Source organism: Sesamum indicum, linkage group LG1, assembly GCF_000512975.1.
Source record: "Sesamum indicum cultivar Zhongzhi No. 13 linkage group LG1, S_indicum_v1.0, whole genome shotgun sequence".
Classification (NCBI taxonomy): Eukaryota; Viridiplantae; Streptophyta; class Magnoliopsida; order Lamiales; family Pedaliaceae; genus Sesamum; species Sesamum indicum.
The window spans coordinates 16113498-16130226 of NC_026145.1; the positions used below are offsets into that span (position 1 = coordinate 16113498).

The 16729-nt window shown below is 34.7% G+C and overlaps 2 protein-coding genes across 5 annotated transcripts; one reads left to right on the forward strand and one right to left on the reverse strand.

Moving 5' to 3' along the window:
• Positions 603–13116, forward strand: LOC105169750 (flowering time control protein FY). Of its 4 annotated transcripts, none has more exons than XM_011090263.2 (19): positions 603–994; positions 2161–2252; positions 4367–4435; positions 4630–4734; positions 5631–5726; positions 5809–5891; positions 5968–6039; positions 6302–6399; positions 6746–6805; positions 6891–6951; positions 7045–7132; positions 7364–7427; positions 8036–8114; positions 8962–9051; positions 10415–10503; positions 10826–11358; positions 11431–11676; positions 12522–12638; positions 12839–13116. In XM_011090263.2, exons 1-18 carry the CDS (start codon positions 715–717, stop codon positions 12627–12629), a joined length of 2313 nt encoding a protein of 770 aa, XP_011088565.1. In that variant the 5' UTR covers positions 603–714; the 3' UTR covers positions 12630–12638; positions 12839–13116. The 4 variants fall into 4 exon arrangements, with proteins under 4 accessions (XP_011088565.1, XP_011088557.1, XP_011088573.1 ...); XM_011090255.2 differs by having other exon boundaries at positions 12522–12634; XM_011090271.2 differs by having other exon boundaries at positions 12522–12612.
• On the reverse strand, positions 13913–15722 carry LOC105169771 (two-component response regulator ORR9). The gene is made up of 4 exons (XM_011090283.2): positions 14945–15722; positions 14761–14849; positions 14580–14657; positions 13913–14481 (listed from the first exon to the last, which is right to left on the reverse strand). Exons 1-4 carry the CDS (start codon positions 15054–15056, stop codon positions 14209–14211), a joined length of 552 nt encoding a protein of 183 aa, XP_011088585.1. The 5' UTR covers positions 15057–15722; the 3' UTR covers positions 13913–14208.

A 16729-nucleotide genomic window follows, 5' to 3' on the forward strand; every position in this document is an offset into this window, starting at 1 on the left:
CTTTTGTATTATTAACAATTACCCACTACAATTTGTCATGAGCTGTTTGTTAAATAATTGTTAATTTTTAAATGTATTTGTAATTATGTTATACCTTATAATAGTATGTTTCCCCTCTAATAAAATATAGCCATCTTGACACGCTGTCTCTGTGTGCATATAATAAATAATATTTTATATTTTAAAGTATATTATAAGTAAAAATAAAATATATAAACAACAAATCATATTTAAATGAAGAGAAAGAAACAAAAAGAAGATCAATTTGAGTATTATCAATATAACAAAATAATTTATATAGTTAATTTAAATTGATAAGGAGTCCTTTTGTAACAAAAATAATAATAATTATAATTTATTTTTAACTAACTTGGTATTATATTTAATATTTTTTTTAAAAGATTAATTATTTATATTATATACTTTTATATTTTGATAATACATATTTAAATATTTTATATTCATACTCATTATATTTAATTGGTAAAAGAGTATAGTTAAAATATTTAATAAATTTCTTTAACAATAGGGGTAAAAATGTAACTTGGCAATAGAATTAATCTGGCACAAGCAAATTACTCCTGCAGTATCACCAGCACAGTTCAATATTCGTTAACCCGAAGATTCAGAAGTTCCCAAAAACCTTAAAAACCCTAAACTGAAGATCCTCAATCCCTCCTCTTTCCATTTCACATTTCACCATTTTTGTTCCCAATGATGTACGGTGGAGATCCTCAGCATCACCAGCGCCCGCCGCCGGGGCCGCCAATGCCCCCACCGCCGCAGCACCCGAATCCTCACCAATTCCACAACCAACAACAGCCACACGATTTCCCGCGGGGCCCCCACCCCCCGCCGGGTCCGCCTCCGCCTCAGATAATGCGTCAACCCTCTGCTTCCTCCACCACCCTTAACCCTCCCCCACCTGATTTTCACCACCACCAGCAGCATCCACCTGCTCAGCCCCCTTTCTCCATGCAGCCGCCTTACGACGGTGGGAAATGCAATTCTTTCTTTTTTTTTTTTTTGTCGTCTTGTTTGATTTTATTGTACGAAAAGTTTACTTGTAGAGCTTGGTACTATTTCTACAGACTAACTGCCGAAGTTCACAATGCATATCACTTCAGTAAATGCCAGTTTCCTTCGGTATTTTATGTATGTATATATATGCGCAAGGCGCTTTGGTTGAACTCGATCCTGCAATACATTCTTTATGATTTGGCTTTTATAACATTTAATTTATCCAATGGTGACTTTTCATAAACTCTCTAGTGGATGATGGACAAAATAGGAGGAGTCCATACCTAATGTTACTATTTGCTTCTTGCTCTAATTATAGTAGTACAGTTAACATTTCCAGCCTACACAAATGTTTATGCTTCTAGACCTGTGAACTATTTATTGAGGGAACTTGGTTGATGAGAAATGTATTATAAATCATTTCAGTAATCTTTTTCAGTGTGACAAGTGTAACTACACCTCTTCTGCCCTGCTTGCTTGCCACGGTTAGATAATAATCACTCTGATTCAGCAAACATCCAGGGCACGCCAGGAAAATTTAGGAAACTGTATCAGTTACATGCGTCATCTTATTACATAATAAGGGTGGTTTTCTGAACAAGCTTTCTCGCTCATGACATGTTGTGTCTCATTCAGGTCCAAACCCAGACTCCCTAAGAATTGCCTATTACTTTCTTCCTAACTTACTAAAGAAGCTGTGCTTGATGATATAACCTTGAGGAAATGCTTTTCTGCATTAGCTTTTTGCATGACTTAGGAATGGATTTTGCTGTGTGAATATTTTACTTGGATAATGTTAAACCAAATCTAGGCCAGAATTGGAACAGATAAAATTTTGATATTCTTCTGGCCTACAGTTGTCAAGCTAAGAGCAAGGAAACTGTATTAGACTGGTTCCTACCATACTAGTAACTAGATTAAGAGTTTGCTAAACACTTTATCAGCTTTAACAAATTTAATGAGTAAGCTTACTTGCTTGGTCATTGAAGCCGTGTACTAAAACAGGCCATACATATTTACTGGGTGGACAAATTGTAAGCACCAAATATTTGTGTTTGGATGTCACTTGTATCAGAGATGAGCTTTTGTTGGCTTGTTTGGTGTGGTTGTAGTCCTTACTGTGCTCTCAACATGTTGCAGCTCATGCCGACAGTTTTGCTGCAAAAAGAATGAGAAAAATTGGTCAAAGACGGGCAGTTGACTATACGAGCACGGTTGTGCGGTATATGCAGGTGATTATTGCTCTGGATGCTTTTATATGTGCATATAGAGGTCTTGGCAGTTCGGATTTGGTAGTGATGCTAATCTTTCTGGTCCACCTCAACCTTTGTGATGTTGAATTTATTTTGCCAAAGATTAACCTGATCATTGTTGAAACCGCCCTTTGCTGTGTGCTTAGATTGGGACATTTTTATAGTTCTATGTTTCAGCTCAGTTTATAAGTTTTAATCCTAGGTCTTATTCTTATTAAATATTATTTTTAAATTTTCAATTTATAAAATTGGTTTTCAATTTTTTTTTTTACTTCAATTCAATTTCAATGATACTCTTCATTCATCTACTAAAACCTAATGCAAAACTTGAGATATATGCTCAAGTGTTTCCTGAGTGGATTTTGCTTTTTTACTTTGAAATGATAATTAAGAAACTTTAGTCCTTTTATGAAATAAGTAGGTCAAATATTGTTATCCATTGTTTTTTATCTATGTAAAACTTTACTTAACCTTGTTCATATTTATTTCCCTCATATGATTGAATTTGCTTATGAGTGAAATCACTAATCTAACAACATATAACTAGGATTAAATATAAGAACAAATCGCTTTTAGCATAATGTAAAATCATTAATAGTTAAGTATGGTTGATTTAAGTCATTTTGCTTCCAAAATGTTGTCATCATGAGATCTAATCTGAATGAAATCCAAATCCTATGGCTAGGTGTACGAAAGTGGGTTTAAAGATGGGAGTTGCCGGAAAATGTTATAGAAAATGTGATGTGTGTTTGGACTCTTTTAGAGAGCTTTTGTAAATATCTTTTTGATGTTAGTGGTGCTATATCAAACTTTTATTGATTTGAAGATGTAAAAATTTATATTTAATTGATGTAATGACTTTAAAAATATATATAAAAGCAATACATAAATATTATTATTATTTTATGTATATATGTATCTTAACAATAGTTTTAGCGGTAGAGGTCTGAAAAGTGGTGATATGTTTGTTTTTGTTTTGAGAATGGGAAATGCTTATTTGAAAATGGAACCAAAGATTGCCTAATATTTCAAGTAATTGATTGTAATCATCAAAGTTTAGTTTTAGATATTAGTTATACAACTAACTCAAATGCTATATGCAATGTAACACTTAGTATGAGCATATGAAGATATATAATATGTAAGTTATAAATTGTGCTTTGTTGCGGTCCTTTGTGGTTCGAAAAAACTTGAACCAAGGGATACTGTAATTTTGTGTTCTTCTTTTAACCCAAGACTTTCCAATCAACTTGCTCAACCACCAGTTATGTTGAGGGTTGGGTTGATCAGGTGGGCCCTTGTGTGATTTTGTTGTATTTCTCATTTGGATATCCCTGTATTATCTTGATATGTCTGTTTCAACTTGCGTACTAACAGCATCTTCAAGAGTGTAATTAAATGTTGGGGCGTATTAATTTGAACTTTGAAGTACCATATTCCTATTTATCCGTAGACATCACCTACAGCATAGTTTCTAGCTTATTGTAATTGATTATTAACTATAAGCTAAATCCTTCTGATTGTGTATCTTAGGAAATGTACGCTCCCTTCATCCTTATCTTATTCTTGCTGAGATGACCTGGGATGAAAGTCTTAAGGAATAGTCATGCAGGAGGTAGCTTTGTGGAGTTATAATCTTATTTTACTTTGTTAGGTGTGTAGCACTTGAGTAAAATTCTTGGGATATTGAGTGTGATTCTGTATTCGGGTTGTTTGTACTTCCAAGAATCCAAAGATATGGATAAGAAGAGAAGTGAGTGTCCTTCTACATCTTTATCTGTCTATCTTGAAGGATAGATTCAATTGATGTGGGAATTAAACATACAATCTGGTGTACTATATTTTGGTTAGTGAGTTGGGGTACCATCATGCTTTCTGTACTTTTGCAGTTTGTTCTCATATCAAGATATGTTGCCACAGAGAATGTGTAGTCTGAGAACTGTTGCGTTGGACTATGATTATTTGTTGTCTAGTGCATGCTTGTTCCAATTATTATATTAAGCTGGACCACCAGTTGCAATTTAGTTGTGTATTTTTGGAGTCATTAACTCTGAATATCTTTTAATAAGCTTATTTATCCTTCTATGTGGCAGATTCGCATGTTCCAGCGAGACTCAAGGGATAGGACTGTATTGCAACCTACGCCAGCGGCTGCTATTGATGTTTGTTATTACCATCAAGCTTCATTATGATTATATTCAAATATGGGCATCATCTCATCCATTAGATTATCTTTCAAGAATAAAATATTCTTCAATTGTATATGAAATAATTATTTTTGCTGTTTCTTCCACTCCATTTGAGATCCATCACTGATGTTACTCCATATTCCGCTTCTTGTTTATCATTGATGCAGATGTTGCCTACTGTTGCCTACTTAGATAACCCATCCACCAGTTTTGCAGCAAAGTTTGTACATACTTCGTTGAACAAAAACCGATGTTCAATCAATCGAGTTCTGGTGAGCAGAAAAAACCAACCTCTTTTTTTACTGTTCTCTTGGATCTCTGCATCTCTGCCGTTCTGTGTGTTTATATGCAGGCACACATAAACCTGTGATGTCTTTACCTGGATACTTATGTTGGGTACTTCTTATCGTATAGTCCTACTATTTAATTTAATTCCTCTTTATGAATATATTCATACCTTTTGTACTCCAATTCTTTGATTGAATACTGGTTCCTCATGATGTTTGTCTTTATTTCAATAAGGTATCCTAGATTACATCTTCATAACTGCTCATTGTAGAAGCATGTGCTATAGAATCTATTTCATGCTTCACAGGTGTACACTTAGATCTAGAGATTTTAGGATGGGAATAAAGGTAACACAATCATATGAGAAGAATAAAGATTTTAGGCGTACACATCAAAGTTATGGTTATGACAACCTTGATCTTCTTTCTTGCATGAAATTTTAGTATGTATAAAAAATGAGGGTGTGGGAAACAGGAGATGGAATGCTTTTAGAACTGAGATGTCATGTCTGTTAGATGACTTGTAAATGTTTTCTCAGTTTCCTAGTCAAATTTGCTTAACTTCTTGTCATACTGTGGTTTCTCAGCCTCTGATTGCTTCTTCCTTTTTCCGGATAATTTTGATCTAGAGCACAGTTTATTTGTTGTTTTGATGAATATATTGTCATGTTAAATTGGTCAATTGAACTGCAGTAGTATTATTCCTAGGAGCTATATTAACTGAAAGTTGTGGACATGCAAGGAGTTGCTCTAATAAATAGTGTCCTGTTTAGTAATAATTTTTCTAGACTGAGTCCATATCTCTTGGAATTCTAGAATGTGGTGAATACAAGGCTTTCCCACCTCTGGTTTAATGTGTTTGGATCCGAATTTGATGACAGTGGACTCCTAGTGGGAGACGTCTTATTACCGGATCTCAGAGTGGGGAATTCACACTGTGGAATGGGCAATCTTTTAATTTTGAAATGATACTACAGGTATTACACTTTATAGCTTCTTCATTTAGTTTAGCGCTTCAGCTGAGCAGAAAGATCTATAAGTATGTTTCTCAATATGCAGGCTCATGAGCAAGCAGTCAGATCAATGGTATGGAGTTATAATGAGAACTGGATGGTCACTGGGGATGATGGTGGTTCCATAAAGTAATTTCCTGCTTCAAACAATTATTATAAGGTTTCTCCTCAGCTTGCTTGACAAATGATGTATACCTGGTTGCAGGTACTGGCAAAATAACATGAATAATGTCAAAGCTAACAAATCTGCGCATAAAGAATCAGTTCGTGGGTTAAGGTATAATATCGTGCCTAGCTGGTTATATAATAATGACTTTCTCTTTATTCTGTATCTTGGAATGGGCTTCATTTTGCTCCTCCAACATATTTTGTGAACAACCTATATTAGGTGGCAATATTTTCCTGCTTTGACTAATCCCTTTATTATTAGGCTAGTTAAAAATTATGGGCTTGCTGTATTTGTAATGAAAATCATAACAACTTAGTAATATGTGTTATGTAATGCAATTCTAACTTTTTTCCGTTAATGTTCAAACCAGCTTCTGTAGGACAGATTTGAAGTTTTGCTCTTGTTCTGATGATACTACTGTTAAAGTCTGGGACTTTGCTAGGTGCCAGGAAGAGCGCTCATTATCTGGTAATGTCCTCAAATTTCTATTCATTCAAGGGAAACTTTGGTCTTATTTATATTAAGGATTCGGCTGTGGAATGACTTGCGATGTGTGACTATTTGACGAGTGAAGGGAGGCAAAAATTTTATATAGGTTGTATTAAGAATTAAGGGCTATATCCATTTCATTGATATCAGAAGTTCATTTGACTTTTCTCTTTAATATTTACTGATCTGGCACTCATTAATAATGTATATTATGTTTCTTACCTGTTACTTTTAGATGAATAATTATGCAGGCACAAGGCTTTTGATGATAATGGGTGCATAATATAACCTAAGAATTTATCTTGTCTCCTTTGAACTCAGGCAGGCCATGGTTGGGATGTAAAATGTGTTGATTGGCATCCTACAAAGTCATTATTGGTTTCAGGTGTGCGCTTTATTTGTACAGGTATAGTGGGACTTTTCGACTTGCGAGACCCACATTATTTACCTGTTTCATTGCGCTTTCATAGGTGGGAAAGACAACCTTGTCAAACTCTGGGATGCCAAGTCAGGGAGAGAGCTCTGTTCATTGTAACTGCTCATTGTTCTTCCTTTAGTTTATTGATCATAACTTTTAAAGGATCTGTTTAGCTGAATCTAATTGTACACTAATTGTGCTTGCAGTCACGGCCACAAGAATACGGTTCTTTGTGTGAAATGGAACCAAAATGGTAACTGGGTTTTAACATCTTCAAAGGATCAAATTATCAAGGTGGGCCTATTATCTTTGTGCTTCACAATTGACCTTTGAAGGGTTTCCGTTTGCACTTGCTTCTCATTTTCTCTCTCTCTCTCTCTCTCACACACACACAATGATACAACTTGTCTTTTCTTCTTTCTTGGTGTTGGCGGGGGGTGGGATTGAAAGTAAACAATCTAAGTGATAGAAATTTTGCAATTTGCTTTTTTTCTCGCCGGGAATGATGATTCTCCTTGTTTACAGCTTTATGATATAAGGGCGATGAAGGAGCTTGAATCTTTTCGTGGACATCGTAAGGATGTTACTGGTATGAAAGTTCTTGTATTTCATCGAGAGATATCTTATTTTCTCTGGAGAATGCTTTTGATTATGTATTCTATCGGTGGTAAAGACTGCTAGCTAATTAGTCCACTTAATCTCTTTTCTTTGACATGCGGTGTTGAGATCACATAATGACTTTGAGATGTATGGTTGTTTAAATTGTTGCATTCAATTCTTTCAGCAAGCATATAGTTCATCCAATGTAGAGTAGTTTTTGTAGTTTCCTCTTGATGATTGTTATGTGAAAGTTGGTTAGCTTTAAAATTTGTGGTTTGAAGTGAGGTTTGTGGTTTGGGATCTAGCATTAACCTTCTTGGAGCAACTAAAATAAGCTGGAGCTGTATTTAGAGAATTCTGATTACATTATGCTTTATTCATTGTAGGTCATTGTTTCTGATTAGCCATTGTATTTACTGATGCAAGAAAAGGATTTGTGTTTTTTATTGATCTTTGAAAAAATATACCTCTTGCTACACATATATGCTATACATCAATGTTGTTTCTTGGAGTCTCTGATGTTTGTGGACCTAGTTTGCTCATTCTCTGTGGTCTGTGTTATATTTATGACTTGTGCTTATATTTTCATTGTCCTAGCATTGGCTTGGCACCCATTTCATGAAGAATACTTTGTTAGTGGGAGCTTTGATGGATCAATTTTTCATTGGCTAGTTGGGTAAATTTCTTTGCACCTTCTTTCAGTTTTTATCAGTTCCATTTGTTGTCAAAACTCTCGAACATCAAGTCTTTCATATTCTTGTTTGTGTATAACTTTAGTTTTCATACACATTTGTTGGAAGGCTTTCAATAGACCACTTTTAGTGAAAATGCATTGCTATCTCCAATTTGGAATTTATTGTGGTTAGAACCTTGTATTGGGCTTTTGAATTTCTTTCTGGAATAGAGGTCTCCCAAGGTTAGTCCTGTTAAGTTATATAGCTAGACATGTCTAATGTATGGGCACAATGAGTTGTTTCTATCATTTGGTTACATGCCAACATTATTTGAAACTGGGAAATATATAACCAACTCATGGACTTGTTTTATAATGTCGCTTATACCATGTCAAATCCTCTGGAAATGGAGTATCTTTTAGTAGGTTCTTAAGTGCACATCCATCTTCTATACTCGCTCCATCAGAGAATATATTTCTGCGTATTTGAAACTTAAAGCTGGATCATGTATATTTTCACGTGAACATTGGAATCATTTATGGCACTCCCAACACTCTCTTGGAGGGAAGCCATTCTGTAAGAAATTATTTGATGGATGAAGTTGAGAAAGGAGAAGGTTACATGTGGATGCTTTTCTTTTGCTTGTTCTTTTTGCCCATCTTTTCACTTTTCTTTTCACCTTTTTGGAGAAAGAGGAAAAACCTGAGGTATAATCTTGTTTAGAGTGATTAATACTTCAGGCAAACTAATCCATCTGAAGTACTCGCATGATTTTGTTCATTGGCTGTGCAAGTTGGCAGTAAATCTTTGGTACTTGTTGCTCACGACCATCTAATTTTCTATGGACAGGCATGAAACTCCCCAGGTTGAGATACAGAACGCGCATGATAACAGTGTTTGGGACCTTGCATGGCATCCCATTGGATATCTTCTCTGCAGGTATTAATACTTCTTTAGTTGGGTGTGTAAGAGCCTTTTGGACGTTTCACGTCATGCGCCTATGATGGCTCTAAAATAGAACGGCTGATTTGACTCAATCTCATTTCCTTGTCATCTTAACTCTGATTTTTGTGCACATTATTTCAGTGATTTTATTTTTATTGCTATCTTATGAGTGGTGGAGCTCAGAGGTATGCTTGAATGGGCTGTCATTCTCAGCGATCTAGTCATCCATATTATCTATCCTGTTTATAGTTTAAATCATGATAGACTCCCAAAATTGTTGCAATCATTTTAAACCATTATTATACTACTAAAGTACTACATTTGTAGTGAATCCTGGTTTGGAAGACTACTATCATTTCACTGATAGAACTTTTTTCTTATATTTCTGTATTTGAAGTTTTCCTTCATGCTTTTCAATTATTTCATTATGAAGAAAAGATCCACATTTCAATTGGAATATGTGTAAATTCTTCAGTCTTTCTCTTCTATAAATAATACAAAAAGGAGAAGCAGACCGACTTAATTTGCCAGAGGAGGTAAAGAAAACAGAAGAGGCTAACTTCTAATATTTGTGCTTAGCCAGATGCTTTAACATTCATAGTTTTCACATAGGTTAGAAGCTTAGCAGCACAATGTTCTACAACCAGATCTATTGAAAGTTCAACCAACAATCTTTGGATCCAGTGTTTAATACTTAAGGGGAAAATATGTTTAGTGTGTTACATTCATCTTTGCGTGGTTGGATTTTTGAATTATTCAAGGAAAAACTGATTTTGTTAATTCTTCCCTTTGGGCTTTGGCAAGGTTATTTCCCTTCTGCTGTTTTAATAACTTCCTTTCCCTTCTTGAATGGCAATGTTCAATTTGTTGTGGCTTGTCTAGGTTGTACCCCTGCATTTTGCTTTGGTTCCTTTTCTATGTTCATAATTTGTTTCAGTTTGTCCTTTTACCCGCTTCTGCATCCATCTCTCTCGTTTTTCCTTGTCTCCCTATATGTAATGGTAAACCAAATAAATGAGAAGATAATACAGGGCAAAAACAAAATAGTGACTAATTTCAATGAAATAAATGAAAGGATTAATACTATAAGTGACAACTTATTTACAGACTAACTATATGGTTTGCTTCATATAGAGTATTATACTGGAGTGTTTACAAGGGATTGTCAAACTGAATTCCTCTTAGCTGATAAACCAACCTGAGCTATGTTTTGTTATGCAACAAGTATGAGTACTGTTGTAGAGTCCATATTATGTTCATCTAGATTCAATATATTTAATTGAGTAGCACTACAGCAATATATTCAAGATGCTAAGGTGGATAATTTGATTGACTGACTAAATTGTTGTTGATACAGCGGTGGCAATGATCACGCAACAAAATTTTGGTGCAGAAATAGGCCTGGAGATCCAGCTCGTGATAAATTCAATACGGGATCCAATCAAGGTTTTCTCTAATTATGTCTTCTTAAGGATATTATACCATTTTACTATTTCTGGGTCAGCTTATTGTAGAGCTCTCAATGTTATTACTTGAGTTCATTAAGATCTTTGCTATTCGTATAAGAAGAATCTTTATGATGGACCTCCGATCCCAATTTATGCATTTTGGTGATGTTCTTCTCTGTATGCATTTTTCTGATATTTAATTTGTATTTAGCATATAAACCATAGCATGATTCTCTTACTATTTCAGGAATCTTTACTCTAAGTGAGTTTACTTTTGACTGGTTCATTCATTCTCAAATAATGATTTTGTTTATGAGCAGCTTTTGCTGAGCAGAGCCCTGCTCTGGGAGGCCGAGTTCCTGTTCCTTTCCAGGTGCCTGAGGGCCCCACAACTCCTGGACCATTTGGAGCTGGGTTGGCTCGGAATGAAGGAACGATCCCTGGCATTGGTGTTGCCATGCCACTAACTATTCCATCTCTTGATTCATCTGCTCAAGGAGACCAGAACCCACCTATATCAGGTTCAATGCCCTTAGGGGCTCCTCCTCTGCCACCTGGTCCACATCCATCTCTTCTTGTGGGCAACCAACAGCAGCCTTATCAACAAAATGCTCCACCAGGCCAGCACCAATCCCTACCTCAGCAAATGTCCTCTCTGCCATTACCGCCACCAAATTTGCCTCAGATGCAACCTCCTTCACATTTACCTTTGTTACCACATCCTCATCTACCTCGCCCTCCACATCAGCTACAACCACTTAATATGTCTGCAAATGCACCATCTTCAATGCCAGGATCTTTGCCTATCCAGTCAATGCCTAGTTCAATCCCTGGGCAAATGCCTGGTCCAATGGTAAGAGTTAAAGCTTTAATTGTCTATCTAATCATTTTGATCTAGCATTGATGGATATTTCTCGGTATTCAGGGGATACAGGGTGGTATGAATCAAATGATTCCTCCATTGCCCCAAGGCCACTTTATGGGAATGAATCCTATACCTTCTGGATCTGGTCCACCTGGAAATATGCCTCCAGGCGGAGTTCCAAATGGATTACCTAACATGCAGGGGCAATCAAATCAAGGTGGTAATCAAATATATCAACCAGGGGGTGGCTTCAACAGGCCACAATCTGGGCAGATGCCAATGATGCCAGGAATGAATCCGTACCAGGTTAGAAAAATTGTTTGACTGCTCCAGCCTTTAAAGTTTCTAAATATTCACGCAGTCTTTTTGGATTCACCCGATGTGCTAGGAATATCTCTTTCAGTGCCAGCGTGCCTTTGATATTCATTGTTTACTGCTGGAAGTTGACTGACTTGGTTCTATGTACCTTGTGTTGTGTAATTTTTCATGTCTTGTTCTTGTCCTCTTGTTACATGATTGGGGATGGGGTAGTATTTATTAATTCTCCAAATGGATGGAGATCTATGATCAAGACCTCATTTAACTGTTTGTAACTATGCAGAGGAACTGTAGATGGTATTTATTGATTGAATTTAAACTTTGTCATAAGACTATATGTTTTCATCTGGGAATGGGAGTTTGTATTGAGAGATGATTGTTTTTCCATTTTACATATGACAGACATATCTCATCTGGAAGTAATTCTGCTAACATAATGTTACGCATGAAAAGGCAGATGTAATCACCCCACACCTCCAGAAAGAAAAAAATGTAAAAGACAAAGAAACCACCACCAGAAAGAAAATGTAGAAGAAAAAGAACTTAAAGGTTTTACTTGCCATGTCCGAGCACCCCGACACAGGTCTTGTACAATAGCTAAAAATATTGATTGATCCTGTCTGGCAATTGGACATGGTGTGCAGCTGACTTATATGTGGTTTGCTTTCTGTTGACTGCCTTTGTTTTCGAATTCTGAAATAGCAATGCTGATCTAATTACACTTGTTTGTTATCCCTTTAAAACCTTTGAATGCATTTGTTGTGGGATAGTTTTCTTTTGGGTCATTATTGGTTGTATTTATGTTTGATACATAGTATACTTGTTTCTGGCAGTCTGGAAATCCAAATACTCCTGGAATGCAATCAAGTTTTGGTATACAATCCGGGATTCCTCCACCACTGCCTCCTGGTCCCCCACCACATGGTCAAGCTCATCAGTAGACCCTGTTTGTATATCTTTTTCTTTTCTTTTCTTTTTTCAATTTTTGTTAGGAAAATAGTCACAGGATCCTTCTCCATCTGTTGTATTATAAATTTATCGCTCTGATGAAATTTTGCGGATATAGCAAGATGCGATGTGATGTTGGTGCTGTTCTTTTAAACCAGACTGTTGTGGCTGCTGATCAATTTATGGTTATATTACTTGTCAGGTGGAAATTGAGGATAAATTTATGGCGATGACTCAATAATGGATTCAGATGCACTTCCCTGTGCCCCAGTTTGTTAGGGAAGGAAATCATAGTGTCTTAGAGAGTTTGCACACTAGTGATAGGTGTGGAATCGAAGTAAGAATGACAATGAGCCCCTGTTGCCAGCCATGCCAATTAAATCATTGCGTATAGGAACATAAAATTAAGTAGAGTTTAGTGTATACGGATTTACTGATAGATGTGTATCCTCTGATATAGCTGTTGTAGGTGAAATGTAAGTTATGATAAAACTTCCATCGTAAGCTATATTTTATGAAATAACATGTATTTGTTTCTTGGAAATAATTTTGAGGTTAAATGTTTATTTGTTGGAAAATGTTTTGAAATTAAGAGTCTTTTGATTTTTTGAAAATAAGATTTTATTAGGAAAATTCCTAAAGAGGAGATTTTGTCAAAAACACACACCACCAAATAGTTGGATACTGCAGACTTAATTTCAGGCGAGGTGAGTATAAATTATTCAATTTCTGGACAATGCAACTGTATTGACAATAATATATATATATTTGAAATGATCTTGACAACTATGATATATGACAAAGTATATGTTAAAGCGTGCAGCATGTGAATAATTGAGATTTTGTGGAGATTTGTTCAGATAAGGTGTGAGGAAAGCTCACTGCAAAATAATATTGTAACATGTTACTATTAAAAATACGTAAAAGTCTGCACCATGGAGATTCTGTTGGGATTTTCCAACACTCAAATTAATTATTATTCCAACTGTATTGCACACTTTATTAATCATTGATTAAGATACTTAGTTGTTCATAAAACGAGAGCTTTAATTAATTAGGTGATAAGAAAATGTTGACCTCTCCTCTTCATCAATTTTCTTTAATTTCTCTGCAGCATTAATAATAGATAAAAAAAAAAAAATAAGAAGAAAGTTGGAAATAAGAGTATGTAGCTTCTTAATGTTAAAAATCTAATCTCTATATTAAATAGAAAATACGAATTTCCAATTAGATGTTGCACTATTTTTTTTAATGAAATTTTGAAGGGTTGTATAAATTAAAATTGATTAAATCATTCTGAAAAGATTTTATTATATATAGCTCTAATATATGGAGAAGTCTCAAATAAAAGATCAAAATTAATGGCTAAATGGAAAACGACCCTTTTAATTTCTCTTTTTGATCTAAATGAAATTTACACCGGAGGCGAGTGATACGGACTTATCTACTCTATAAATTCAGTAATATATGATTCCACCATCCTATAAAAATCAGTACCATGACTAAAAACCCTAAAAAAAAAAAAAGAGGAAAAAATGTAACTGAAATTTCAAGAAATTAATTTTCACTGTACTATAATTCCAAGTCATGATGATTGTTGTATCTTGTTCTTGTCCTGTCAGGTGAAAGGCATTCTTCCACAGGCTTTCTCTTGTGATTGTGAGCATGATTTTGGCTGCTCTTTCTTCCTCTCATCAAGTGGGGCCTAAGTTTATTGACATCAGATTGCTGAACTGGCTTCAGGAAGAACTCTTCTGCCCCTTGCTCCATGCAGCTGTTGATTCTTGATGGCACATTTTCTGACGACATTATCACAACTGGGATGTCCTTAAACAATCTTGATTCCTGAGAATTCAACATTGTTTCATTAATTAGATTGTACTTCTTTCTTGATAAATAATGGCCATGTTTTTGCACAAGGCATATATTGATTTTGTCAGTACCTTGATCTTTCTCAGGAGATCGTAACCGGTGATTGCTGGCATGCAGTAATCTGTGATGATCAAATTCACTTCTACTTTCTGCAGGTGATGGCAGATTATATTTGATGATCAGCCTCAAATCAATCCTTTTTCAATAGAGAAAATTAAAAATGTTGAATGAAATTTAATATCTCATACGTACATGATGATGGGAGTTTGAATTTGTGTTTTCATCATCATCAAGCAATCCAAGAAATTCTAATGCCTTCATTCCAGAATCCACAGCAGTAACTGCACATACACATATGACAAAACAAATCAGTAAATATTCACAACCAAGTAAATAGGGTTGGTTTCTTGAATTTCAAACTAGTAAAAATACTGACCTTGATATGAAGAAGTCTTGAGGAGTCTCTCAATCAACTTTCTGTCTATGATGCTGTCATCAACTGCTAGTACATGAAACTCATGTGTCTCTGTGGCCACTCCTCCACCCATTGTATACACCAATTTGATCAATTGATGAGTAGTAGTTGTTGCGGGAAGAAGAATGAGAAGTGATGATGATGAGAAAGGCAGAAGAAGAAGAACAGAAATGTTTAGGTGTTTGGTGTTGGTGATGAGGAATGTGGGAATGAATATAAATGTGGGGGAAGAGATACTCAAAAGATATGAACAGATTGGAAAGAATAGATAAATATATCAGCACCACCACCCGCTGAGATCATATCATATCATTCAGAATCTTGAGGATTTTCCAATGTTGATATTTGAATTGCAGAAGAAGGGAGGGATCTTCAATTATTAGAAAAATAGTTATAAGGAGGGGTCTTGTATTCAAATAAATAAAATTATATATTATAAGCACAGCAGTGGTTTGGCCCTTTGGCAACTGCCCAAGGCTCTTTGCCTCTTGACCTTACGCTATTATTATAATAACATCCCACCCCACTGGATATCTCCCATGCATGTGCCCACTAATTTCGACCCTTTGCATTATTTCTTTATTTCTTTTTTTCCCTTAATCTAAAATTTAATATGATAATGCATGGGGATATTGATGTTGACACTGTTACGCATCATCATCATTAATCAGATTTTATTCAAGTGGTAATATAAAGTATTACTGCTTTAAGATAGTTTTTTAGAAACGAGAAAATCAAATAAGATTATATGGTGTGTAGCTTATATTAAAGCATCAGTTTGATTTTGAAAATTCAAAATTCAAAATTCGCCACCTTTTCAATGCAGATTTTTTTGCCATACCATATTTATCACAAGAGCATACTTTGCACACTTTGATACATTAATTCATTCTTCTACAGGATAAATTACACAAAGATCCCCACAGTTTGGTTCAATTATAACTACTTATTGAAAATTATCAATATTATCTAATGTTTGACAGAACTGTGTAATCCGGCAATGTCAAATATCACTCTTATGTTTATTTTAAAAATGAAAAATCAGAAATTAAAATAATAAAATGACCATTTTACCCTTAACCGTATAGGAGTATATGTATTGTAAAGGATCTTAATGTAAATGTTAAAAATATGTAATTTTTTTTCTATTGATCTTTCCAAAAAAAAAAAGAAAAGAAAAAGGGATAAAAATAACATGAGAAATTAAAATGATGGAAAGATTATTTTATCCTTATTCATATGTAATATGTTGGGATTATAAAGGATGTTAATATAAGTTTAAAAAATATGTATCTTTTTTCTTTTAATATTTTAAAATCCAAACTATTCTTCTAAAATTTTTATCTTATCCTTTCCACTACCACCATTTTAAAACTGCTCAAGAAAACCCTTTAGAAACTTCGTCCCTGGTATGAATCTTCCGGGGATGTTATTGGGTCTTCACAAGAATTTAAAATAACCTCTTATTAGTCTATTGGTGAAAATAAACTAAAGAAAACAATTTTATTTTACAGCTTCATTCACTTTTAAATTGCTTAAATTAAATTAATCGAAACCAAAAATTATTAGCAACTTTTCACCAACTTATGCAACTCATTGATAAAATCATAAATAATTTTATTATCTCTCAAATGCTCCAACTCCAACTTTTTTTTTAAAATTTTGAATTATTATTTTCAAACACTCTGAATTTTAATTATTCACATAATTTATTTCCACCGTAAAAACAAAAATTATTACAAACAC

Excerpts from the sequence above, each read along its gene's own strand:
- LOC105169750 (XM_011090263.2), top strand. The coding sequence starts at position 715 with ATGATGTACGGTGGAGATCCTCAGCATCACCAGCGCCCGCCGCCGGGG. Across the intron at positions 6,040-6,301 it reads GAATCAGTTCGTGGGTTAAG|CTTCTGTAGGACAGATTTGA; the intron begins GTATAATATCGT and ends TGTTCAAACCAG. Across the intron at positions 9,052-10,414 it reads ATTGGATATCTTCTCTGCAG|CGGTGGCAATGATCACGCAA; the intron begins GTATTAATACTT and ends TTGTTGATACAG.
- LOC105169771 (XM_011090283.2), bottom strand. The coding sequence starts at position 15,056 with ATGGGTGGAGGAGTGGCCACAGAGACACATGAGTTTCATGTACTAGCA. Across the intron at positions 14,850-14,944 it reads CAAGACTTCTTCATATCAAG|TTACTGCTGTGGATTCTGGA; the intron begins GTCAGTATTTTT and ends GTGTATGTGCAG. Across the intron at positions 14,482-14,579 it reads ATCTCCTGAGAAAGATCAAG|GAATCAAGATTGTTTAAGGA; the intron begins GTACTGACAAAA and ends TTGAATTCTCAG.